Raw genomic sequence first — 20,236 nt, 5'->3', positions numbered from 1 at the left:
TCTTTACTGAAAATACAAAAAAATTAGCCTGTGGTCTCAGTCACTCAAGAGGGTGAGTAGGGAGGATCACTTGAGCCAGGAGTTTCAGACTGCACTGAGCTGTAATCGCACCATTGCACTCCAGCCTGAGTGACAGAGCAAGAGTCACACACATAAACACACACATAGAGAGAGAGAGAGAGAGAGAGAGACAGAGAGAGAAAGAGAGATAATAAGATTTAATGTCAGCCGGGCGTGGTGGCTCACGCCTGTAATCCCAACACTTTGGGAGGCCGAAGTGGATGGATCACGAGGTCAAGAGAGCAAGACCATCCTGGTCAATATGGTGAAAGCCCGTCTCTACTAAAAATACAAAAAATTAGCTGGGCATGGTGGCGCGTGCCTGTAATCCCAGCTACTCAGGAGGTTGAGGCAGGAGAATTGCCTGAACCCAGAAGGCAGAGGTTGCAGGGAGCCGAGATCATGCCATTGCACTCCAGCCTGGGTAACAAGAGTGAAAACTCCGTCCCCAAAAAAAGATTTAAACTCTTTTAATTTTATGTACTCCTAAGCAGAAAACAGGCAGGACGAAGATCATGAATAAGATAAAGATTCAGATGGGTGAATACAGTCTCCCATTGTATCTCTTGGATCTCAGAAAAATGTGCTAAAATTTACCATGCATGGAGTAGACTCTAAGCAGCATGAAGCTAAGGCTAAAAGAACTGAACTGAGATTTGAGCAGCTGCCCACCACAGGCAAGACACAGTTTGTCATTTTAGACTAATTGTCTATTGAAACAAAAATTTAACACTGTTAGGGGTACCATATCAGAAACCATAGTTTTTGCAACATAATATTCATAATGTCTAGTACAGGATCCAAAACTTCTAATTATGTAAAAATATAAACCATTCTCAAGGAAAAAGACAATCAACAGAGGCCACTACTGAAGTGACCCAGATATTTTAGTTATCAGATAGGGATTTTAAAGCAGCTATTATAACTATGCTTAATGAAATAAAGGAAAATATACTTCTAATAAACAAAAAGATAGGAAATCTCAACAGAAAGAAAATAGAAAAAAACCAACTACAAATTCTAGAAATGAAAAATACAATAGCAAAAATAAAATATTCACTGGATGAGTTAAATAATAAAATGACAATGACAGAGGAAAGAGTCCATGTACCTAAAGATAGATTAATTGAAACTGTTAAATCTGAAAAAGAGAGACAAAAAGATTGAAGAAAAAAAAACTGAGCAGAGCCTGTTCTTGTAGAACAAGAACAAAAAAAAAAATCTAACATACGTGTAATTGGAGTCTTACAATGAGGACTAAAAAATTAAATGGAAGTAGAGCTATTAAGTCAAAAATGGAGATTAAGAATTGTAGGTTGGGCGTGGTGGCTCATGCCTCTAATCCCAGCACTTTGGGAGGCCAAGATGGGCAGATAACTTGTGCCCAGGAGCTCGAGACCAGCTGGGCAACATGGTGAAATCCCATTTCCACAAAATACACAAAGATTAGCCAGGTGTGATAACATGCACCTGCAGTTCCAGCAACTTGGGAAACTGAGGAGGAAGGATCACTTGAGCCTGGGAGGTCGAAGTGCAGTAAGCTATGATCGTGCCATTGCACTCTGGCCTGGGAGAGAGAGTGACATCCTATCCCCCCAACCAAAATTAGCTGCACGTGGTAGTGTGTACCTGCAGTCCTAGCTACTTGGGAGATTGGGATGGGAGGGCCACTTGAGCCCCAGAGTTTCAGGCTACAGTGAGCTGTGATCATAACACTGTACTTCAGCCTGGGAGACAGAGCAAATGAGACCCTGTCTCAAAACAACAACAACAACAACAAACTTCAACCCTAACCATTCACCAAACACAGACATTAAATTGAAAAATTGATGGCCGGGTGCGGTGGCTCATGCCTATAATCCTAGCACTTTGGGAGGCCGAGGTGGGTGGATCACCTGAGGTCAGGAGTTCAAGACCAGCCTGGCCAACAGAGTGAAACCCCATCTTATAAAAAAAAAAAAAAAAAAAAAGAAAGAAAAAGAAAAATTGAAACAGGTCATAAACAGAAACATAAAAGCTAGGATCATTAAATTCCAGAAGAAAAAAATGAGAGAAAATTGTTACATGAAGTATGCAGGAATTCCTTAGGACACAAAAAGTATAAACTTCCTATTAAAAACCCTTATAAAATGGGCTTTATAAAAGTTAATGTCTTGAGTAGCACTATGTGCATGGAAGAGAGTAGAAGACCAAGGCCAGAGCCTGGGGGACTCCAAACTTGAGAGATCCGTTAGTTGGGGAGGAGCCAGCAAAGAAAACTGAGCAAGAGCAGCCATGAGGCAGCAAGAGAATGAGGCAAGCCTATTGTCAGGAAAGCCTGGAGAAGAAGACATTTCAAAAAAGGAGGGATGATTGGCCAGGCAGGTGGCTCATGCCTGGCCAAGATGATGAAACCCTATCTCTACTAAAAATACAAAAATTAGCTGGGTGTGGTGACGGGTGCCTGTAAACCCAGCTACTCAGGAGGCTTAGGCAGAGAACTGCTTAAACCCAGGAGGTGGGGGTTGCACTGAGCTGAGATCGTGCTACTGCACTCCAGCCTGGGTGACACAGTGAAACTCGGTCTCAAAAAAACAAAAAAGAGAGGTGGTCAAACATATCAAGTGCTACTGGAAACTCAAATAATATGAGGATGAATAATTAATCACTGGCTTGTCAGTATTTAGGTGGCTCAAGCCTGTAATCCCAGCACTTTGGGAGGCCGAGGCGGGTGGATCACGAGGTCAAGAGATCGAGACCATCCTGGTCAACATGGTGAAACCCCATCTCTACTAAAAATACAAAAAATTAGCTGGGCATGGTGGTGCATGCCTGTAATCCCAGCTGCTCAGGAGGCTGAGGCAGGAGAATTGCCTGAACCCAGGAGGCGGAGGTTGTGGTGAGCCGAGATCGCGCCATTGCACTCCAGCCTGGGTAACAAGAGCGAAACTCCGCCTAAAAAAACAAAAAAAAATGCAAACAGTAGAAAACAAAAAAAAATGCAAAAAGATCTCAACAGTTACTTCACAAAAGAGATATATAAATAGAAAATAAGCATATGAAAAGATGCTCAGTATACTTAATCACCAGGAAAACACAAATGAAAACCACAAAACAAAGTTTTTCCCACAATGCCATCAGGACAAACAACAAAACACTATAAAAGGAGGACTTTCTTCATCCATCCACTTCAAAAAAACATAGTTTTCAAAAGACATTTTTCTTGGGCCGGGCGCGGTGGCTCAAGCCTGTATTCCCAGCACTTTGGGAGGCCAAGGCAGGTGGATCACGAGGTCAACAGATCGAGACCATCCTGGTCAACGTGGTAAAACCCCGTCTCTACTAAAAATACAAAAAATTAGCTGGGCATGGTGGCGCGTGCCTGTAATCCCAGCTGAGGCAGGAGAATTGCCTGGAGGCGGAGGTTGTGGTGAGCCAAGATTTCGCCATTGCACTCCAGACTGGGTAACAAGAATGAAACTCCGTCTCAAAAAATAAAATAAAAAAGACATTTTTCTTTATTTGACAAAAGACAAAGCAGATGGCTTAAAAAGTCTCATGTCACTTAAAATTTTAGGAAAAGCTCTGTTAGTGTATAAACAATTTAAAGGCTGGATCGGGCGGGGCGCGGTGGCTCACGCCTGTAATCCCAGCACTTTGGGAGGCCAAGGCGGGCAGATCACGAGGTCAAGAGATCGAGACCATCCTGGCCATGGTGAAACCCCGTCTCTACTAAAAATATAAAAATTAGCTGGGCGTGGTGGCACGCGCCTTTGGTCCCAGCTACTCGGGAGGCTGAGGCAGAAGAATCGCTTGAACCCAGGAGGAGGTTGCAGTGAGCAGAGATTGCGCCACTGCACTCCAGCCTGGCGGCAGATTAAGATTGTCTCAAAAATAAATAAATAAATAAAATAAAGGCTGGATGCAGTGGCTCACGCCTATAATCCCAGCACTTTGAGAGGCCGATGCAGGCAGATCACTTGAGCCCAGGAGTTCGGGGCCAGTCTGGGCAACATGGCAAAACCCTGTCTCTACTAAAAATGTAAAAATTAGCCAGGGATGGTGGCACATGCCTGTAGTCCCAGCTACTCGGGAGTCTGAGGCATGAAAATTGCTTGAACCCAGGAGGCAGAGGCTGCAGTAAGTCGAGATCCTGCCACTGCATGCCAACTGGGAGACAGACCAAGACTGTCTCAATAACAACAACAACAAAACAACAATTTAAAATATAAATTAGTGGGCCAGGCGCGGTGGCTCAAGCCTGTAATCACAGCACTTTGGGAGGCCGAGGCGGGTGGATCACGAGGTCAACAGATCGAGACCATCCTGGTCAACATGGTAAAACCCCATCTCTACTAAAAATTACAAAAAATTAGCTGGGCACGGTGGCGCGTGCCTGTAATCCCAGCTACTCAGGTGGCTGAGGCAGGAGAATTGCCTGAACCAGGGGGCGGAGGTTGCGGTGAGCAGAGATTGAGCCATTGCACTCCAGCCTGGGTAACAAGAGCGAAACTCCGTCTCAAAAAATATATATATATAAATTAGCCTATGATACAGTAATTCCATTTTGGTGAATATCAATCCAACAGAAATAAAGGTTCTAGTACTTTAACATGTATATGTATACAAGATATACACATATAAAAATACATTTTTATTAGTGCACATAGATGAGAATTTATATTGCAGTGCTATATATCACAGGAAAAACATAGAAAAAAGTAGATACTCAGTTGAATAAATAATGCCAACGGTGGTATGGCCATCCCTATAAAATATTATGCAGCTGTTTAAAACTTCCTCCCTCATCTTAATTACCAGATGAAGTCAACTGGAAGTCATGGTAGCCTGCTAGACAAATCCAATTATTCAATTTCCCTTGTTTTATCTAACTGGCTGGAAGAAGGTATGTGTCAGAGCAGAATTTGGGGCTGAATTTGCTCGACTCTAGACAGATGATAGGGTCACACTCTATTGCCAGGCTGGAGTGCAGTGGCATAATCTTGGCTCACTGCAACCTCTGCCTCCAGGTTCAAGCGATTCTCCTACCTCAGCCTCTGGAGTAGCTGGGATTACAGGTGTGCACCACCACGCCTGGCTAATTTTTGTATTTCTAGTAGAGATGGGGTTTCATCCTATTGGCCAGGCTGGTCTTAAACTCCTGATCTCAAGTGACCTACCTGCCTCAGCCTCCCAAAGTGCTGGGATTACAGGTGTTAGCCAGTGTGCTTGGCCCAGATGATAGGTTTCCTAAAATTGGATTATGGCTTCATCCTGAAGCTGCAGAAGCCATTTGAGATCTGGGACCATTGCTTGGATGAACTAAGCGGGTAAAGTGATTGCTAAACTAAAACACACAAATCAAGCAGGTGACATGGAAAAGAGCCGACAAAGCACATTGAATCAGCTAGAAACACACCGTGTTTTACAGCTAGAAACACACCATGAAGCCTAGGACTCACCCTTTTCCTAGAATATAATCTGAGGAGCTGCTTTGCCTCAGGATTCCTGGGGGTCACTCTACTTACCGTGACATACAACAGAAGAGACAGATTTAATTCTCACCCTTCAGTCCTCATTCAAAATATGGATTCCTGATCTCTTCTAAAAGCAAATTCTTCAGATGCAGCAACATGAACATGGCTATTTTTGCTCTGACTTTTAGAAGTCTCTGGCTTACAGTAAACTAGAACTTGTCTGAGCTTACTGATTACAAGGCTATATTCTGCCTCTAAAAATAATTAAGAAGTGCTGTTTTTTGTATGTCATGCTGACACCACCAGCTCTGAGTTACTTTTCTAGGGCAGCGAAGGGTTCACACTAAGTCATGCATCCCTCAGTCCTTCTCTCCCAGCTTCCACCCACCCACCTCCTCTGACAGCTTCCTTGATTCTGGGAGCAAAGTTGCACATTTTGGAGATGGCTGGTCAGGGTTAAACAGTCTATACCAAAGGTGTCAGAAGAGAAAGGAAGAAAAAACAAAAACAGAAAAACCCAAGAAACATTTAGTTTGAAGCCATGAAATAGTTTTTCTCTATGAGATATCAGCAGTCTAAATCACTGCTGACAAGACTATATGTTTCTGGAGGACAATTTGGCACTAAATATCTTTTTTTTTTTTGAGACGGAGTTTCGCTCTTGTTATCCAGGCTGAAGTGCAATGGCACGATCTTGGCTCACCACAAACTCCACTTCCTGGGTTCAAGCAATTCTCCCGCCTCAGCCTCCTGAGAAGCTGGGATTACAGGCACGCGCCACCATGCCCAGCTAATTTTTTTTTTTTTTGTATTTTTAGTAGAGACGAGATTTCACCATGTTGACCAGGATGGTCTCGATCTCTTGACCTCGTGATCTACCCGCTTCGGCCTCCCAAAGTGCTGGGATTACAGGTGTGAGCCACTATGCCTGACCCTAAACATCTTTGTAAATTATTTATTATTATTATTATTTTTTGAGACAGGGTCTCACTCTGTCATGTAGGCTGGAGTGCAGTGGCACAATCATGGCTCACCACAGCCTTGACCTCCTGGGCTCAGGTAATCTTCCTGCCTCAGCCTCCTGAGTAGCTAGTACTATAGGCACCTGCCACCACACCGCCCCCAGCTAATTTTTTTTTTTTTTTTTTTTGAGACAGAGTTTCACTCTTGTTACCCAGGCTGGAGTGCCATGGCGCAATCTCGGCTCACTGCAGCCTCTGCCTCCTGGGCTCAGGCAATTCTCCTGCCTCAGCCTCCTGAGTAGCTGGGATTACAGGCATGTGCCACCATGCCCAGCTAATTTTTTGTGTTTTTAATAGAGATGGGGTTTCACCATGTTGACCAGGATGGTCTCAATCTCTTGACCTGGTGATCCACCTGCCTCGGCCCCCCAAAGTGCTGGGATTATAGGCTTGAGCCACCGCACCCAGCCCTAATTTTTGTATTTTTGTGTAGAGATGGGGTTTCGCCATGTTGTCCAGGCTGGTCGTGAACTCCTGGGCTCAAGCAATCTGCCTGCCTCAGCCTCTCAAAGCGCTGGGATTACAGGCATGAGTCACTGCACATGGCTGGCACTAAATATCAAGAGGTATATGTTGAACTAATAATTTCCCTTGTAGGAACCAATCCCAAGGAAAGTACCAAAGAATCACCAAAAGGAGTTATATGTAAAGATAATAACCTGGAAACAACCTAATTAAACAATAATATCTTCCCAGAGATAATTTAATTATAATAAATCCAGGTAGTTATATAATTTGATTATAATATAATCAAAATTATATTTTCAAGAAATAGGCAAGGCTTGGTAGTTCATGCTTGTAATCCCAGAACTTTGGGAGGCTGAGGCAGGAGGGTCACTTGAGCCCAGGTGTTGGAGACCAGCCTGGGCAACATAGTGAGACACCATCTCTATTAAAAAAAATTAACAACAACAAATAAATTTTAATGACATAGGAAAGTACTTACAAATAATGTTAATCAAGAAAAAAAAGCAGTATATATATATATATATATATATATATATATACATACACAATGTAATTACAATTCTGAGAAAAAAACAAAAACTTGAAGGAAATACATCAAAATGTAAACAAAGAGTGGTTACTCCAAAGTGAAATTATAGGTGGGTATTTTCTTTTTTATACTTTTAAATATTTTTCAGGGCCAGGTGTGGTGGTGCAGACCTGTGATCCCAATACTATGAGAGGCTGACATAGGAGGATCACTTGAGCTCAGGAGTTTGAGAACAGCCTTGGCAATATAGTGAGACCCCATATCTACAAAAAATGTAAACAAATTAGCTGGGCATGGTGAGGCACACCTATAGTCTAGCTACTTGGGAGACTGAGGGGGGATAATGGTTTGAAACAGGAAGTAGAAGCTCCAGTGAGCCAGTGATGGCAACACTGTACTCTAGCCTGGGCAACAGAGCAAGATCCTATCTCAAAAAAAGAAAGAAAAAAAAAAACCAAATTGTCTAATATAACTAGGAAGTGTAGCTCAATCTATAGACTCTTCCCCTCCCCTTATTATATTAGTAGTAAGTTACAGCCATCAAAAAATTAACATGAGAAAGAAAAAGAGAAACAGAAGGGAAAAATAGTTATTTAGTCTGGATTTCCTCAATTCAGGCCACATTAGTATTTCCATTTATATTAATATAAATGTTTGTTGAATTGAACTACAGTGATGCCAGCCCAGGCAGACTCGGCAGGGAGGATTTCATAAGATCCTCTGAATTTTGATGAAAATATCTCCTTTAAAAATACATGATCTCTAACCCTTCACTGTTGTTTATTGCTGCTGAAATCCACCAATGCTAAACTCCCAGACTGGTATTCAATTATTCACACTTCTAACCTACCTTTTCATCTGAATTTAAGCCTGTGCTATGAAATGGAAATCTCCGAAAACTGTCATACAAAAGCTGTTTTTCAAAAACTGACCTGCTGTGCTGTAATGACGATGAGGAACTGATGTAGCCTTATAGCACACTAACATACTCAACTGCAGGGTTTGGAGAGGAAAAAGGACAGACATGACCATTTCTTCTGTGTCCCACAATACTCTATGCAGGCTTCTCCCTCCATGGGCCGGGCTTCTTACCATGACGATTTGTGTATGAGTTGACCTCTCCCCCTACATGATAAGCTCCTTGCAGGAAGAGACCATTGCTTTTTTTCATGCTCCTGTTTCCAGCTACCGGCACAGAACCCACCACTCAATAGCTACTCAATAAATGTTTCTGAACTGAACTACATTAATGTCCCATTCACAGGAATAAGAAAAAAAAAATTAAGTGTTTTCAAGATAAAGAATTTTGAGCATTAGAAAGAGCAATGAGGCCGGGCTCAGTGCCTCACACCTGTAATGCCAGCATTTTGGGAGGCCGAGGCAGGTAGATCAGGAGGTCAGGAGATCAAGACCATCCTGGCAAACATGGTAAAACCCTGTCTCTACTAAAAATACAAAAATTAGCCAGGTGTGGTGGCACAGGTCTGTAGTTCCAGCTACTCGGGAGGCTAAGGCAGGAGAACTGTTTGAACCCAGGAGGCGAAGGTTGCAGTGAGTAGAGATCATGCCGCTGCACTCCAGCCTGGCAACAGAGTGAGGTTCTATCTCAAAAAAAAAGCAACCAAATAACCCAGGAATTTATACAACTTAGAACTTGACAAAAACAGGAAACTAAATTAGAATTCAGAGAATATCTGGGAGTTACTATGGGCAGAGGTAGAAATAAATTGTTTTTCTATCAAGGACTTCTGACTCAAGCTAGGTATCCAAATGAGAGCCACATACAAATAAAATGTAACTTTAGCCCGGTGTGGTGGCTCATGCCTGTAATCCCAGAACTTTGAAAGGCCAAGCAAGGCAGAATGATCATTTGATGCCAGGAGTTTGTGACCAGCCTGGGTACTGGTCTCGAAAAAAAGAAGTAACAAGACCTGCAAATCTGAGGCGTCCTGATGTGATACAGGCGCAATGCAGCATCTAAAAAACAAAAAACAAAAAAACCCAACTTTGGGCCAGGCACGGTGGCTCACACCTGTAATCCCAGCACTTTGGGAGGCCGAGGCGGGTGGATCACAAGGTCAAGAGATCGAGACCATCCTGGTCAACATGGTGAAACCCCGTCTCTACTAAAAATACAAAAAATTAGCTGGGCATGGTGGTGCGTGCCTGTAATCCCAGCTACTCAGGAGGCTGAGGCAGGAGAATTGCCTGAACCCAGGAGGTGGAGGTTGCGGTGAGCCGAGATCGCGCCATTGCACTCCAGCCTGGGTAACGAGAGTGAAACTCTGTCTCAAAAAAACCCCCAAAAAACAAAACAAAACAAAAAAAACCAACTTCACTTATTTTCTCTCCTGATTCTTTTGGAGGAGAAATAAATATTAGCAAAGAACACGGAATATTCTCTAAATAGAAAGGACAATTTAAAAATATACTTTATGGTATATTCATTTTATGGTCCATTAAAAGGAAGGAAATAATGGGCAAGAGGCATATATACAAAGGTGGCTGCAGGTTCTAATAAGGACATACCCCCCATATCTAGTAGATTTCGCAAGGCTACCTATTAAAATTACGCTAATAAGATTGGTATAAAATAGATTAAATTAGTCATGTAAAGAAGCTCCCACACCCAAACAAGGATTTTTAAATGTGTCACGGAAATGAATTTTTTTTTCAAACTCTCCCCAATGAGATTTGCCAATCTGAAATGCAGATCAAGATGTGAAACAGAGGGTTGGGCACCATGGCTCATGCCTGTAATCCTAACACTTTGGGAGGCCAAGGTGGGCAGATCACTTGATGTCAGGCGTTTGAGACCAGCCTGGCCAACATGGTGAAATCCTGACTCTACTAAAAATGCAAAAATTAGCTGGGCGTGGTGGCAGCTGCCTATAATCCCAGCTACTCAGAGGCTGAGGCAGGAGAATCACTTGACCCAGGAGGCAGAAGTTGCAGTGAGCCAAGACTGTGCCACTGCACTGTACCCTGGGAGACAAAGTGAGACTCTGTCTCAAAAAAAAAAAAAAAAAAATATATATATATATATATATATATATATATATATGTATGAGATAGGCTAGGATTTAGTTAGGGCCAGCACGATGACTGAACAGGTTGCATATTATATAACTCTGGGGCATGCCATTTATATAATAAGGCCCCTAGGAGTTTATACAGCTGTGAACAACCTGTGTAATTATATGTGGCAGCCCTGGATTTAACACATTTGAGAGAAATAGAATGGCCCACATGGCCTCTAGAACAAGGTGTTTCAACAGGGGCCTTACTGCCATTTTGAGACACAGCTTCTTTGTTGCTATTCATTTTGGGATGTTTGGCAGTATCCTAGGCCTCTACTACATGCCATAACAATCCCCTCCCCAGACAGTTCTAACAACCAAAAGTGTCTCAGACACTGCCAAAGAAAGAGAATATATAGGCTCAGTATCTCTTATCTGAAACACTCGGGACAGAAATGCTTCCGTTTTTCAGATTTCAAAATTTTTTGGAATTTGAAATATTTGCAGAATATACTGGTTGAGCATCCCTAATCCTAAAATCCAAAATGCTCCAATGAGCATTTCCTTTGAGTGTGTTGTGTCAGTGCTCAAAAAGTTTTGAATTCTGCAGCATTCCAAATCAGGCATCAGGCATATGTGAGAAAGAAGTGTGGTCTACAGCAGATCAGATTAATTCTCTAGGCAATCTCAAAAGAAAATACCCACAAAGATGCATTTAATAATCCCTTTTGATTTAATTCAATTTGCCAAGTAACAACCCAACCAATTCATTATCTTGGGTGCAGTAACTGTAATATCAGGAACATATTAGTAAACAGAAAATATGTTTGTTTTTTTTTTCCTTGAGACAGCAGTCTCACTCTGTAGCCCAGACTGGAGTGCAATGGTGTGATCCTGGCTCACTGCAACCTCTGCCTCCCAGTCCTGATTCAAGCAATTCTCCTGCCTCAGCCTCCCAAGTAGCTGGAATTACAGGCACATGCCACCATGCCCAGCTAAGTTTTGTATTTTCAGTAGAGCCAGATGGGGTTTTGCCATGTTGGCCAGGCTGGTCTTGAACTCCTGATCTCGTGATCCACCTGCCTCAGCCTACCAAAGTGCTATGATTACAGGTGTGAGCCACTGCACCTGGCCTATATTTTTAAAGAAGTTTTAAGAAATGCAATGGGCCAGGCATGATGGCTCATGCCTGTAATTCCAGCACTTTGGGAGGCCGAGGTGGGTGGATCACCTGAGGTCAGGAGTTTGAGACCAGCCTGGCCACCATGGTGAAAACCTGTCTCTACTAAAAATACAAAAATAAGCCAGGTGTGGTGGTGCATGCCTGTAATCCCAGCTACTTGGGAGGCTGAGGCAGGAAAATTGCTTGAACCCGGCGGGGAGGAGGTTGCATTGAGCCGAGACCGTGCCACTGTACTCCAGCCTAGCCACAGAGCAAGACTTCCACTCAAAAAAAAAAAAAAAAAAAAAAAGAAATGCAATGACATGTAACAATCCACAAGTTATTGTCAACATTGACATTGGACCACATAAGAGGAAACAGATGGAAAAACATTTGGAATGATTGGTAACTTAACAACATGTTAAGATTATATTTCTAGGAATACAAAAACTCCTGAATTGTTCCTTAAATAAAAGGGACTGAACCAAAATCCTTCCACAATATTTTCTTTTTTTTCTCTTTTGAGACAGAGTTTCACTCTTGTTACCTAGGCTGGAGTGCAATGGCGCGATCTCGGCTCACTGCAACCTCTGCCTCGTGGGTTCAGGGAATTCTCCTGCCTCAGCCTCCTGAGTAGCTGGGATTACAGGCACGCGCCACCATGCCCAGCTAATTTTTTGTATTTTTAGTAGAGACGGGGTTTCACCATGTTGACCAGGATGGTCTCGATCTGTTGACCCCATGATCCAGCTGCCTCGGCCTCCCAAAGTGCTGGGATTACAGGCTTGAGCCACCGCACCCAGCCCACAATATTTTCTACATTGAAAAGTAGACAAAAATATATAAAGCCTTGCCAGGCATGGTGGCATGCACCTATAGTTCCAGCTACTCAGGAAGCTGAGGTGGGAGGATCACTTGAACCCAGGAGTTTGAGGTCGTCATAAGCTATGATTGCCCCACTGCACTCTAGCCTGGATGACAAACAGAGATCCTATCTCAAAATGTAGATAGATAGATACGGATATACATACACAAATACACAAAGCCTAGCTGGGCACAGTGGCTTGTGCCTGTGATCTCAGCTAACTGGGAGTCTGAGGCAGGAGGATGGCTTGAGGCCAGGAGTTTGAGACTAGCCTAAGCAACATAGCAAGTCCCTGTCTCTAAGAAAATAAGAAAAATAAAGAAAAAAAAATATATATATATAAAGTTGGGTGCAGTGGCTCATATCCATAAATTCAGCTAATCATGGGGATGAGGCAGGAGGACTGCTTAAGCCCAGGAGTTCAGGTCCAGCCTAGGCAACATAGCAAGACCCTATTTAAAAAAGAAGATAAATAGATAAATAGATAGATAGATAGACAGACAGACAGACAGATACATACTTATGTAATCATGGTTTGGGAAAGCTCTTCTCCATATAAGAGAAAATTTATAAGGAAAAAGATTTACCCACACTGAAATTAAAAACTTGTGTGTCAAAACCAAAATGAAACAGAAAATATGAACAAAACAAAGAAAAATATTAACAGTATAATGTCAATGGTTCCAGATCTTTAAATACATAAAGCTTTTTTTTTTTTTTTGAGATGGAGTCTCACTCTGTTGCCCAGTGGCACAGTCTCGGTTCACTGCAACCTCCGCTTCCTGGGTTCAAGCGATTCTCCTGCCACAGCCTCCCAAGTAGCTTCAATTACAGGCACCCGCCACCACGCCCGGCTAATTTTTGTATTTTTAGTAGAGATTGGGTTTCACCATCTTGACTAGGCTGGTCTCCAACCCCTGACCTCATGACGCACCTGCCTCGGCCTCCCAACGTGCTGGGATTACAGGTATGAGGCACTGCGCCCGGCCACATAAAGCTTTTAAAAATCAAATAACAAAATAGATACTCAAAAAAACAACAGACTAGGTAACTCTCACACACATATGCACACCCTCCACATACACAAAATCACTAGTGAATATATGGAAAATATTTAACCTTATCAATTGAATACATAAAAATAAGATAGCATTCCTTTATATACCTTCTTGATAAAGATTTAAAAAAAAAAATAATACACAGAATATATAGTACTTTTGAGGGTAAAGACAAACATTGATAATGTAAACTGGCATAACCTCTCTAGAAGACAGTTTAGCAATAAATACCTTTAAAAATATTCCTGGGCAGGGCACGGTGGCTCATGCCTATAATCCCAGCACTTTAGGAGGCTGAGGCAGGCGGATCACAAGGTCAGGAGATCAAGACCATCCTGGCCAACATGGTGAAACCCCATGTCTACTAAAAATAAATTTGAGACTCTGTCTCAAGAAAAAAACAAAACAAAACAAAAAGAAAAGAAATGTTTCCTAGGAAGCTATCATGAATCTACACAAAGATGTGGCTACAAAAATATTAATCTCAATAGTAATTCAGAGTAGCAAAAAACTTAAACAATATTAGGATGAAGGTTGACAGGGAAGTTTATAACAGATGTATCCTCCTGGAAACAACACTGCTCAATCTCAACATCACTAAAAATGAGAAAACCACACATGATGTGCCTCCTGATGTGAGGCAATGGGAAGTGTAGTATACAGCACAACCTATAAAGTACTTCTGCTCCCCACAATTTGACCCAGGTCTACCCAAGTGTTCAGATCTCTCAGCCTAGTGGAAACATGTGGGTTTAATTCCATTAAAATGAGGTTCAAGAACAATCAAAATAAATTAATGATGATAGAAAGTCAGAATAGTGCTTATTTGTGGGGCTGGCACAGATTAGGAAGGAACAAAAGGAAACTTTATTAGAAGTTACTAGAAGTTTCACGATATTGATCTTTGTAGTGGTAAATAAAGAACCATAAAGCTATACTCTTAAAATTCAAATACTTGGCCAGGCGCAGTGGCTCATGCCTGTAATCCCAGCACTGTGGGAGGCCGAGGCGGGTGGATCACCTGGGGTCAGGAGTTCAAGACTAGCCTGGCCAACATGATGAAACCCCATCTCTACTAAAAATACAAAAATTAGCTGGATGTGGTGGCTCTCAGCTACTCAGGAGGCTGTAGTCTGGAGAATCGCTTGAACCTGGGAGGTGGAGGTTGCAGTAAGCTGAGATTGTGCCACTGCACTCCAGGCTGGGCAACAGGGTGAGACTCTGTCTCAAAAAAAAAAAAAAATTCATATAATTCAGGCTGGGTGCTGTGGCTTACGCCTTAATCTCAGCACCCTGGGAGGTAGAGGTGGGAGGATCACTTGAGCTCAGGAGTTTGAGATCATCTGGGTAACATGGTAAGACACCATCTCTACAAAAAATTTAATAAATAGCTGGGTGTGATGGCGCAAACCTGTGGTCCTAGTTACTCAGGAAGCAGAGGCAGGCAGATCACCTGAGACTGACAAGTCAAGGATACAGTGTGCCATGAATGCACCCTGCACTCCAGCCTGGCAAGAGAACAAGACCCTGTCTCAAAAAGAAGAAAAAAAAATCCCATACTTTATATACTTTACTGTATATATGTAATACCTCAGTTTTTTTTAATGGAAAGAAAAAAAGCTCCTGCTGATTTTGCACCATGATCTAGTGGCAGGAAGACAAGGTGTGGCCAGGGAACTAGCGTGACAGAGATTGTTTTGCCTTATTTTAAGGCTTCTAGTGATATTCAGTGTGACAGCTAATGGTTAAGTCTATGAAGCACAGGTTAAAGAAAGGAATCTTCTCTCAATTCTATGTTATATAGCCAGTATAAAAATATCCAAAGTGTACTTGCCAGCTTATGGAGAAATTCATCTTAATTTAACCTCTCTCTTTAGAATGAACTACTGTTTTCTTTGTCCTTGTTCCCTAGGGTCCCACCTCCTAGCTCCATATGAGCACTCAATAAACAGCAAAAAATATCTGTTTTCCTTCATTTTTAATCTTTAAAAAATTTTTAAATCTTTGTCACGTAGGGAAAAATAACGTTTTGCTCAACCCTTATTGTCTGTCAAACACCATTGTAAGAATTACCTTATTTAATCTTTACAACAGCCCTAGGAGTAAATATTATTAATATCATCATTCTGGCTGGGTGCAGCGGTTCATGCCTGTAATCCCAGCACTTTGTGAGGTCAAGATGGGAGGCAAAGACTGCTTGAGGCTAGGAGTTCAAGATCAGCATGGGCAACATGGCGAAACCCCCATTTCTATAAAAATACAAAAATTAGCCAGGTGTGGCGGCATACACCTCTAGTCCCAGCTATTCAGAAGGCTGAAGTAGAAGAATCACAGCCTCAGAGGTCAAGGCTGCAGTGAGTCATGACAGTGCCACTGAACTCCAGTGTGAGCAACAGAGGGAAACCCTGATGCAAAAATAACAACAACAAAAAAAAAACCCAAACCAATAATATAATCATTTTACACATTAGAACACTCAGGACCCAAGGTTAAGAAACATTCCCCTCAGTTGGGCACAATGGTTCATGACTGTAACCCAGAACTTTGGCAGGCAGAGACAGGAGGATTGCTTAAGTTCAGGAGTTTGAGACCAGCCTAGGCAAGATAGTGAGGCTCTTGTCTCTACAAAAAAAAAAAAAAAAAATAGAAAATTAGCTGAGCATAGTGGCAAACACCTGTATTCCCAGCTATGAGGGAGGACTGCTTAAGCCCAGGAGGTTGAGGCTACAGTGAGCCATGAATGTGCCACTGCTCTCCAGCCTGGGCAACTGAGAAAGACTCTGTCTTGAAAAAAGAAAGAAACATTTCCCTGACCACACAGCTGGTAAGTGAAGCATTTCCTCGATCACACAGCCAATAAGAAGCAGTTCAGAGGCCAGGTGCAATGGCTCAGGCTTCTAATCCCAGCACTTTGGGAGGCTGAGGTGGGAGGATCACTTGTGTCTATGAGTTTAAGACTAGCCTGAAAACATAGTGAGACCTCACTTCTACCAAAACCAAACAAACAAAAAAAGCAGCAGCAGTTCAGGATTTGAACTGAGGCAGTATGTCTAGAGCCTATCCCTTAACTACTACTCTCAGCTTATACAGCCTATTGCAACTTCCTTCAAGTTGGTGGTTCAATTCTCAACACTATCACTTACCAGCTAAAAGAGTCTTGGACAAATTGCTGAAGGTGTTTGAGCTACAGTTTCTTCATCTATAAAATGAAGGGGTTGATAACAGCCTCTTTATAAGGTTTGTTGGGAAATTAGATGAGATTATATATATATATGGACAACCTAGCACACAGCAGACATTCAACAAGAGTCAGCACTCTTCCTTCCCTGCTTGACATTCCTCTTTATTCCAAGAGAGTCTTGCTCTGTTGCCCAGGCTGGAGTGCAGTGGTATAATCACTCCTCACTGCAGCCTTGACCTCCCAGGCTCAGGTGATCCTCCCACCTCAGTCTCCTGAGTAGCTGGGACTACAGGTGTGTGTCACCACGCCTGGCTAATTTTCGGAGAGATGGGCTTTTGCCATGTTACCCAGGCTGGTCTTGAACTCCTGCCAGGCCTAAAGCGATCCTCCCATAGTGCTGAGATTACAGGTGTGAGCCACGGTGCCCACTTGACATTCCTCTTCTTTTTGTGTTTGCTGCTGCTCAACAAGTGTGAGACTTCTCATTCCATCTCCATTAAAAATCAGGGCCCAACACAGCTCCAAGGGAAGGAGACTAAGCAGTTGTTTTTTTTTTTTTTTGATTGTTGTTTTTGAAACAGAGTCTCATACTGTTGCCCAGGCCGGAGTGCAGCAGCACAATCTCGGCTCACCACAACCTCTGCCTCCCAGGTTCAAGCAATTCTCCTGCCTCAGCCTCTCGAGTAGGTGGGATTATAGGCATGCACCACCATGCCCAGCTAATTTTGAATTTTTAGTAGAGGCAGGGTTTCGCCATGTTGACCAGGCTGGTCTCCAATTCCTGACCTCAGGTGACCCACATGCCGCAGCCTCCCAAAGTGCTGGGATTATAGGCATAAGTAACCACACCTGACCAGAGACAAAGCAATTTTAAGAAAAAGGACATTGTTGCTTTCAGTTTCATAGTGGGCATCTAGACATTTCCTAAATTCTAAATGGGTACTAGTTCATCCCAGCCCTCACACTACCCTCACCATGCTAGTGTAACAAACCCCCAGGTACATATACTTTGGTTCCAAGTCACACTGCTCCTCCACCCTTTTCCAGGTGGATGGAAGAAAAAAACTCACCTAACATCCTGACAATTCGCATTAGGACTTCCCCGACCTTCATTCTGGTCTCTGGTCTCAGCTTGTCTTTGCTGCTGTCATATTGAGCCAACAGGTCCGGCAAGATTTTCTCAGGATAGACATCTGAGAGCAGGGCAACCCCTGGGGTAGAAAACAGAAAGAAAGGATTCATTACTGTTTAGGATTGAAAGGCAAACTCAGACATCCTGTGATGGGATGAACTCAGAGACACTGAAGAGCATCTCTACAGTTCTCCCAGTAAAGGCCCCCTGTTGTTTGGAGAGTCAGCATAGTGAGTGGAAAGAAGATGGGCCTGGTAGTTGAGACTCCTGGATTTGTCTAGTCCCAGCCTAATATGATCTCTAAGGCCACTGCCAGCACTGACGTTCTATGATCCAGGCAATACCTCCTGCCTTTGCTGCAGTTCTCCATTCCTGTATAATTTCGCTCTGTAGAACTGCCAGTGATGGGAGCAATTTCCACAGGCAAACAATTTCAGAGCATCCTGGACATGATCAATATTAGATCTAAGCTCATGGCTGAGTTTTCTGATCAACAGAAATAGGGAAGACACTGACCCTGAGTCCCCCTTCGTAGAACTTCCTGATCCCCTCTCCCATCCATGGCAGTGCCTTCTAAATGTGTAACCTGGAACAGCGTTATCATAATCTGAGCCCAGCCCCATACTCAGCAAGCTTTATATGGTGGCAGGGAGGTCAGAGATAACCAGACAGATCCAGAACAAAACTCCTGGTCAGCCTTAAAACTATATAAATACAAATTCTATGATTCAGAGAGGAAAAAGGTTACACACTATAAAGAACAAGGAGAAAAAAGAAAAAAAGTGAAGAAGGAATAGGTAGAAATAGGGGTTCCAGGATGAGAACCTACTTCTACCTCAACCACCCTGGCCCATCAACTCTGCTCTGGGGTTTTCCAATAATCCCCTCATGGGTCTCCCTGCTTCTATCCTTTTCATCCATTGCAGCTGGAGCTATTTGGTTTGAATCATAAGTCAGCCTCCTAAACTCTTCTGCCCAGAGCCCTTAGTGGTTTCCCTTTTCCCCTGAATATGAACAGTCCCCATCCCCCACCTTCCTTTGTTCTCTGATCTCATATTTTATTTTTTATTTTTATTTTTTGAGACGGAGTTTCGCTCGTTACCCAGGCTGGAGTGCAATGGTGCAATCTTGGCTCACCGCAACCTCCACCTCCTGGGTTCCGGCAATTCTCCTGCCTCAGTCTCCTGAGTAGCTGGGATTACAGGCATGCGCCACCGTGCCCAGCTAATTTTTTGTATTTTTAGTAGAGACAGGGTTTCACCATGTTGACCAGGATGGTCTCGATTTCTTGACCTTGTGATCCACCCGCCTCGGCCTCCCAAAGTGCTGGGATTACAGGCGTGAGCCACGGCACCCGGCCGATCTCATATTTTAACACTCTCCCTTGCTTCAGGTCCTCCAGCAACTCTGGCCTCCTTGCCATTCTCAAGTAGACCAAGTGATCATGGCCTGGAGGAGTCAGCTTCGCTTCCCCTGTGCCTCAGCTGCTGCTCCTCCTGGTGGCCTCACAGCTTGCTCCCCATCATGTCTCTGCTCACAGATCACATTTGTTACATATAAAACGGCAGGCTCCTTCCCCTGCTACTCTTTACCCCTCTCACCCTGCTTCATTTGTCTTAGCACTTAATATCACCTGACAGGTTGTGTATTTCTTTATTGTCTGCTCTCCTTGGAATGTGAAAGTCAAGGATTTTCTTTTGTTTCCTGCAGTATCCCCAATGCCTAGAAGAGTCCTAGCACTTGTCAGATGCTCAGAAACTACTTACTAAATGAATGGATGAATGAATGGATGAGTAAAAAGGACTAAAATATACAGTCTTGATATAAATTTCAGGAATTAAGAGAGGATGGGGAAAAAGTAATATAAAAGCTTAAGAAATCTATACTTATTTTTCATCTAAGTTAACCATGCTCCTTTTTAAACTGACAACCTTGCAGGGAAAGCGTATGTACTGCTTTCTTTGTTATAGGTTGTAATTCCATTCTCTTCTAAATCACATCCACACTCTTCACTGGGCTCTTTATCTGCCGCATCTGCTGAGCTGTGAAGGCGGACCACCTGCTGAGGGCTGCACCTGTCTGTCCATCCTCCTTTCTGCCCTCCCCTCCCCCACCCTTTCTTGCTTCCAAAGAGGCTGGGGATTCTCTGCAGGTGGTCCTAAGCCACACCTCCCTGTATATGAGCTCCAATCTTATGCAAGCAGAAGCTCTGCTCTTTTTTTTTTTTTTTTTGAGATGGAGTTTCGCTGTTGTTACCCAGACTGGAGTGCAATGGCACGATCT

At 43.1% G+C, this 20,236-nt stretch overlaps 1 protein-coding gene across 15 annotated transcripts in view; it reads right to left on the bottom strand.

Moving 5' to 3' along the window:
• TANGO6 (transport and golgi organization 6 homolog) overlaps window positions 1-20,236 on the bottom strand; it is a 257,175-nt gene that overhangs the window by 95,908 nt on the left and 141,031 nt on the right. For 11 of the 15 annotated variants that reach the window (XR_013530108.1, XR_013530109.1, XM_078357570.1 and 8 more), the window contains one exon: window positions 17,892-18,032. Coding sequence is in view for 9 of the 15 variants with exons in the window: in XM_078357570.1 (XP_078213696.1) it covers window positions 17,892-18,032 (141 nt within the window). In the remaining 6 variants the exon portion in view is untranslated. Of the gene's footprint in view, window positions 1-17,891; window positions 18,033-20,236 lie in introns of those variants that run through there. The other 4 variants (XR_013530110.1, XR_013530111.1, XR_013530112.1 and 1 more) reach the window with 3 other exon arrangements.

Source organism: Callithrix jacchus, chromosome 20, assembly GCF_049354715.1.
Source record: "Callithrix jacchus isolate 240 chromosome 20, calJac240_pri, whole genome shotgun sequence".
Taxonomy (NCBI): domain Eukaryota; kingdom Metazoa; phylum Chordata; class Mammalia; order Primates; family Cebidae; genus Callithrix; species Callithrix jacchus.
This window is presented reverse-complemented; position numbering and strand designations above follow the sequence as displayed.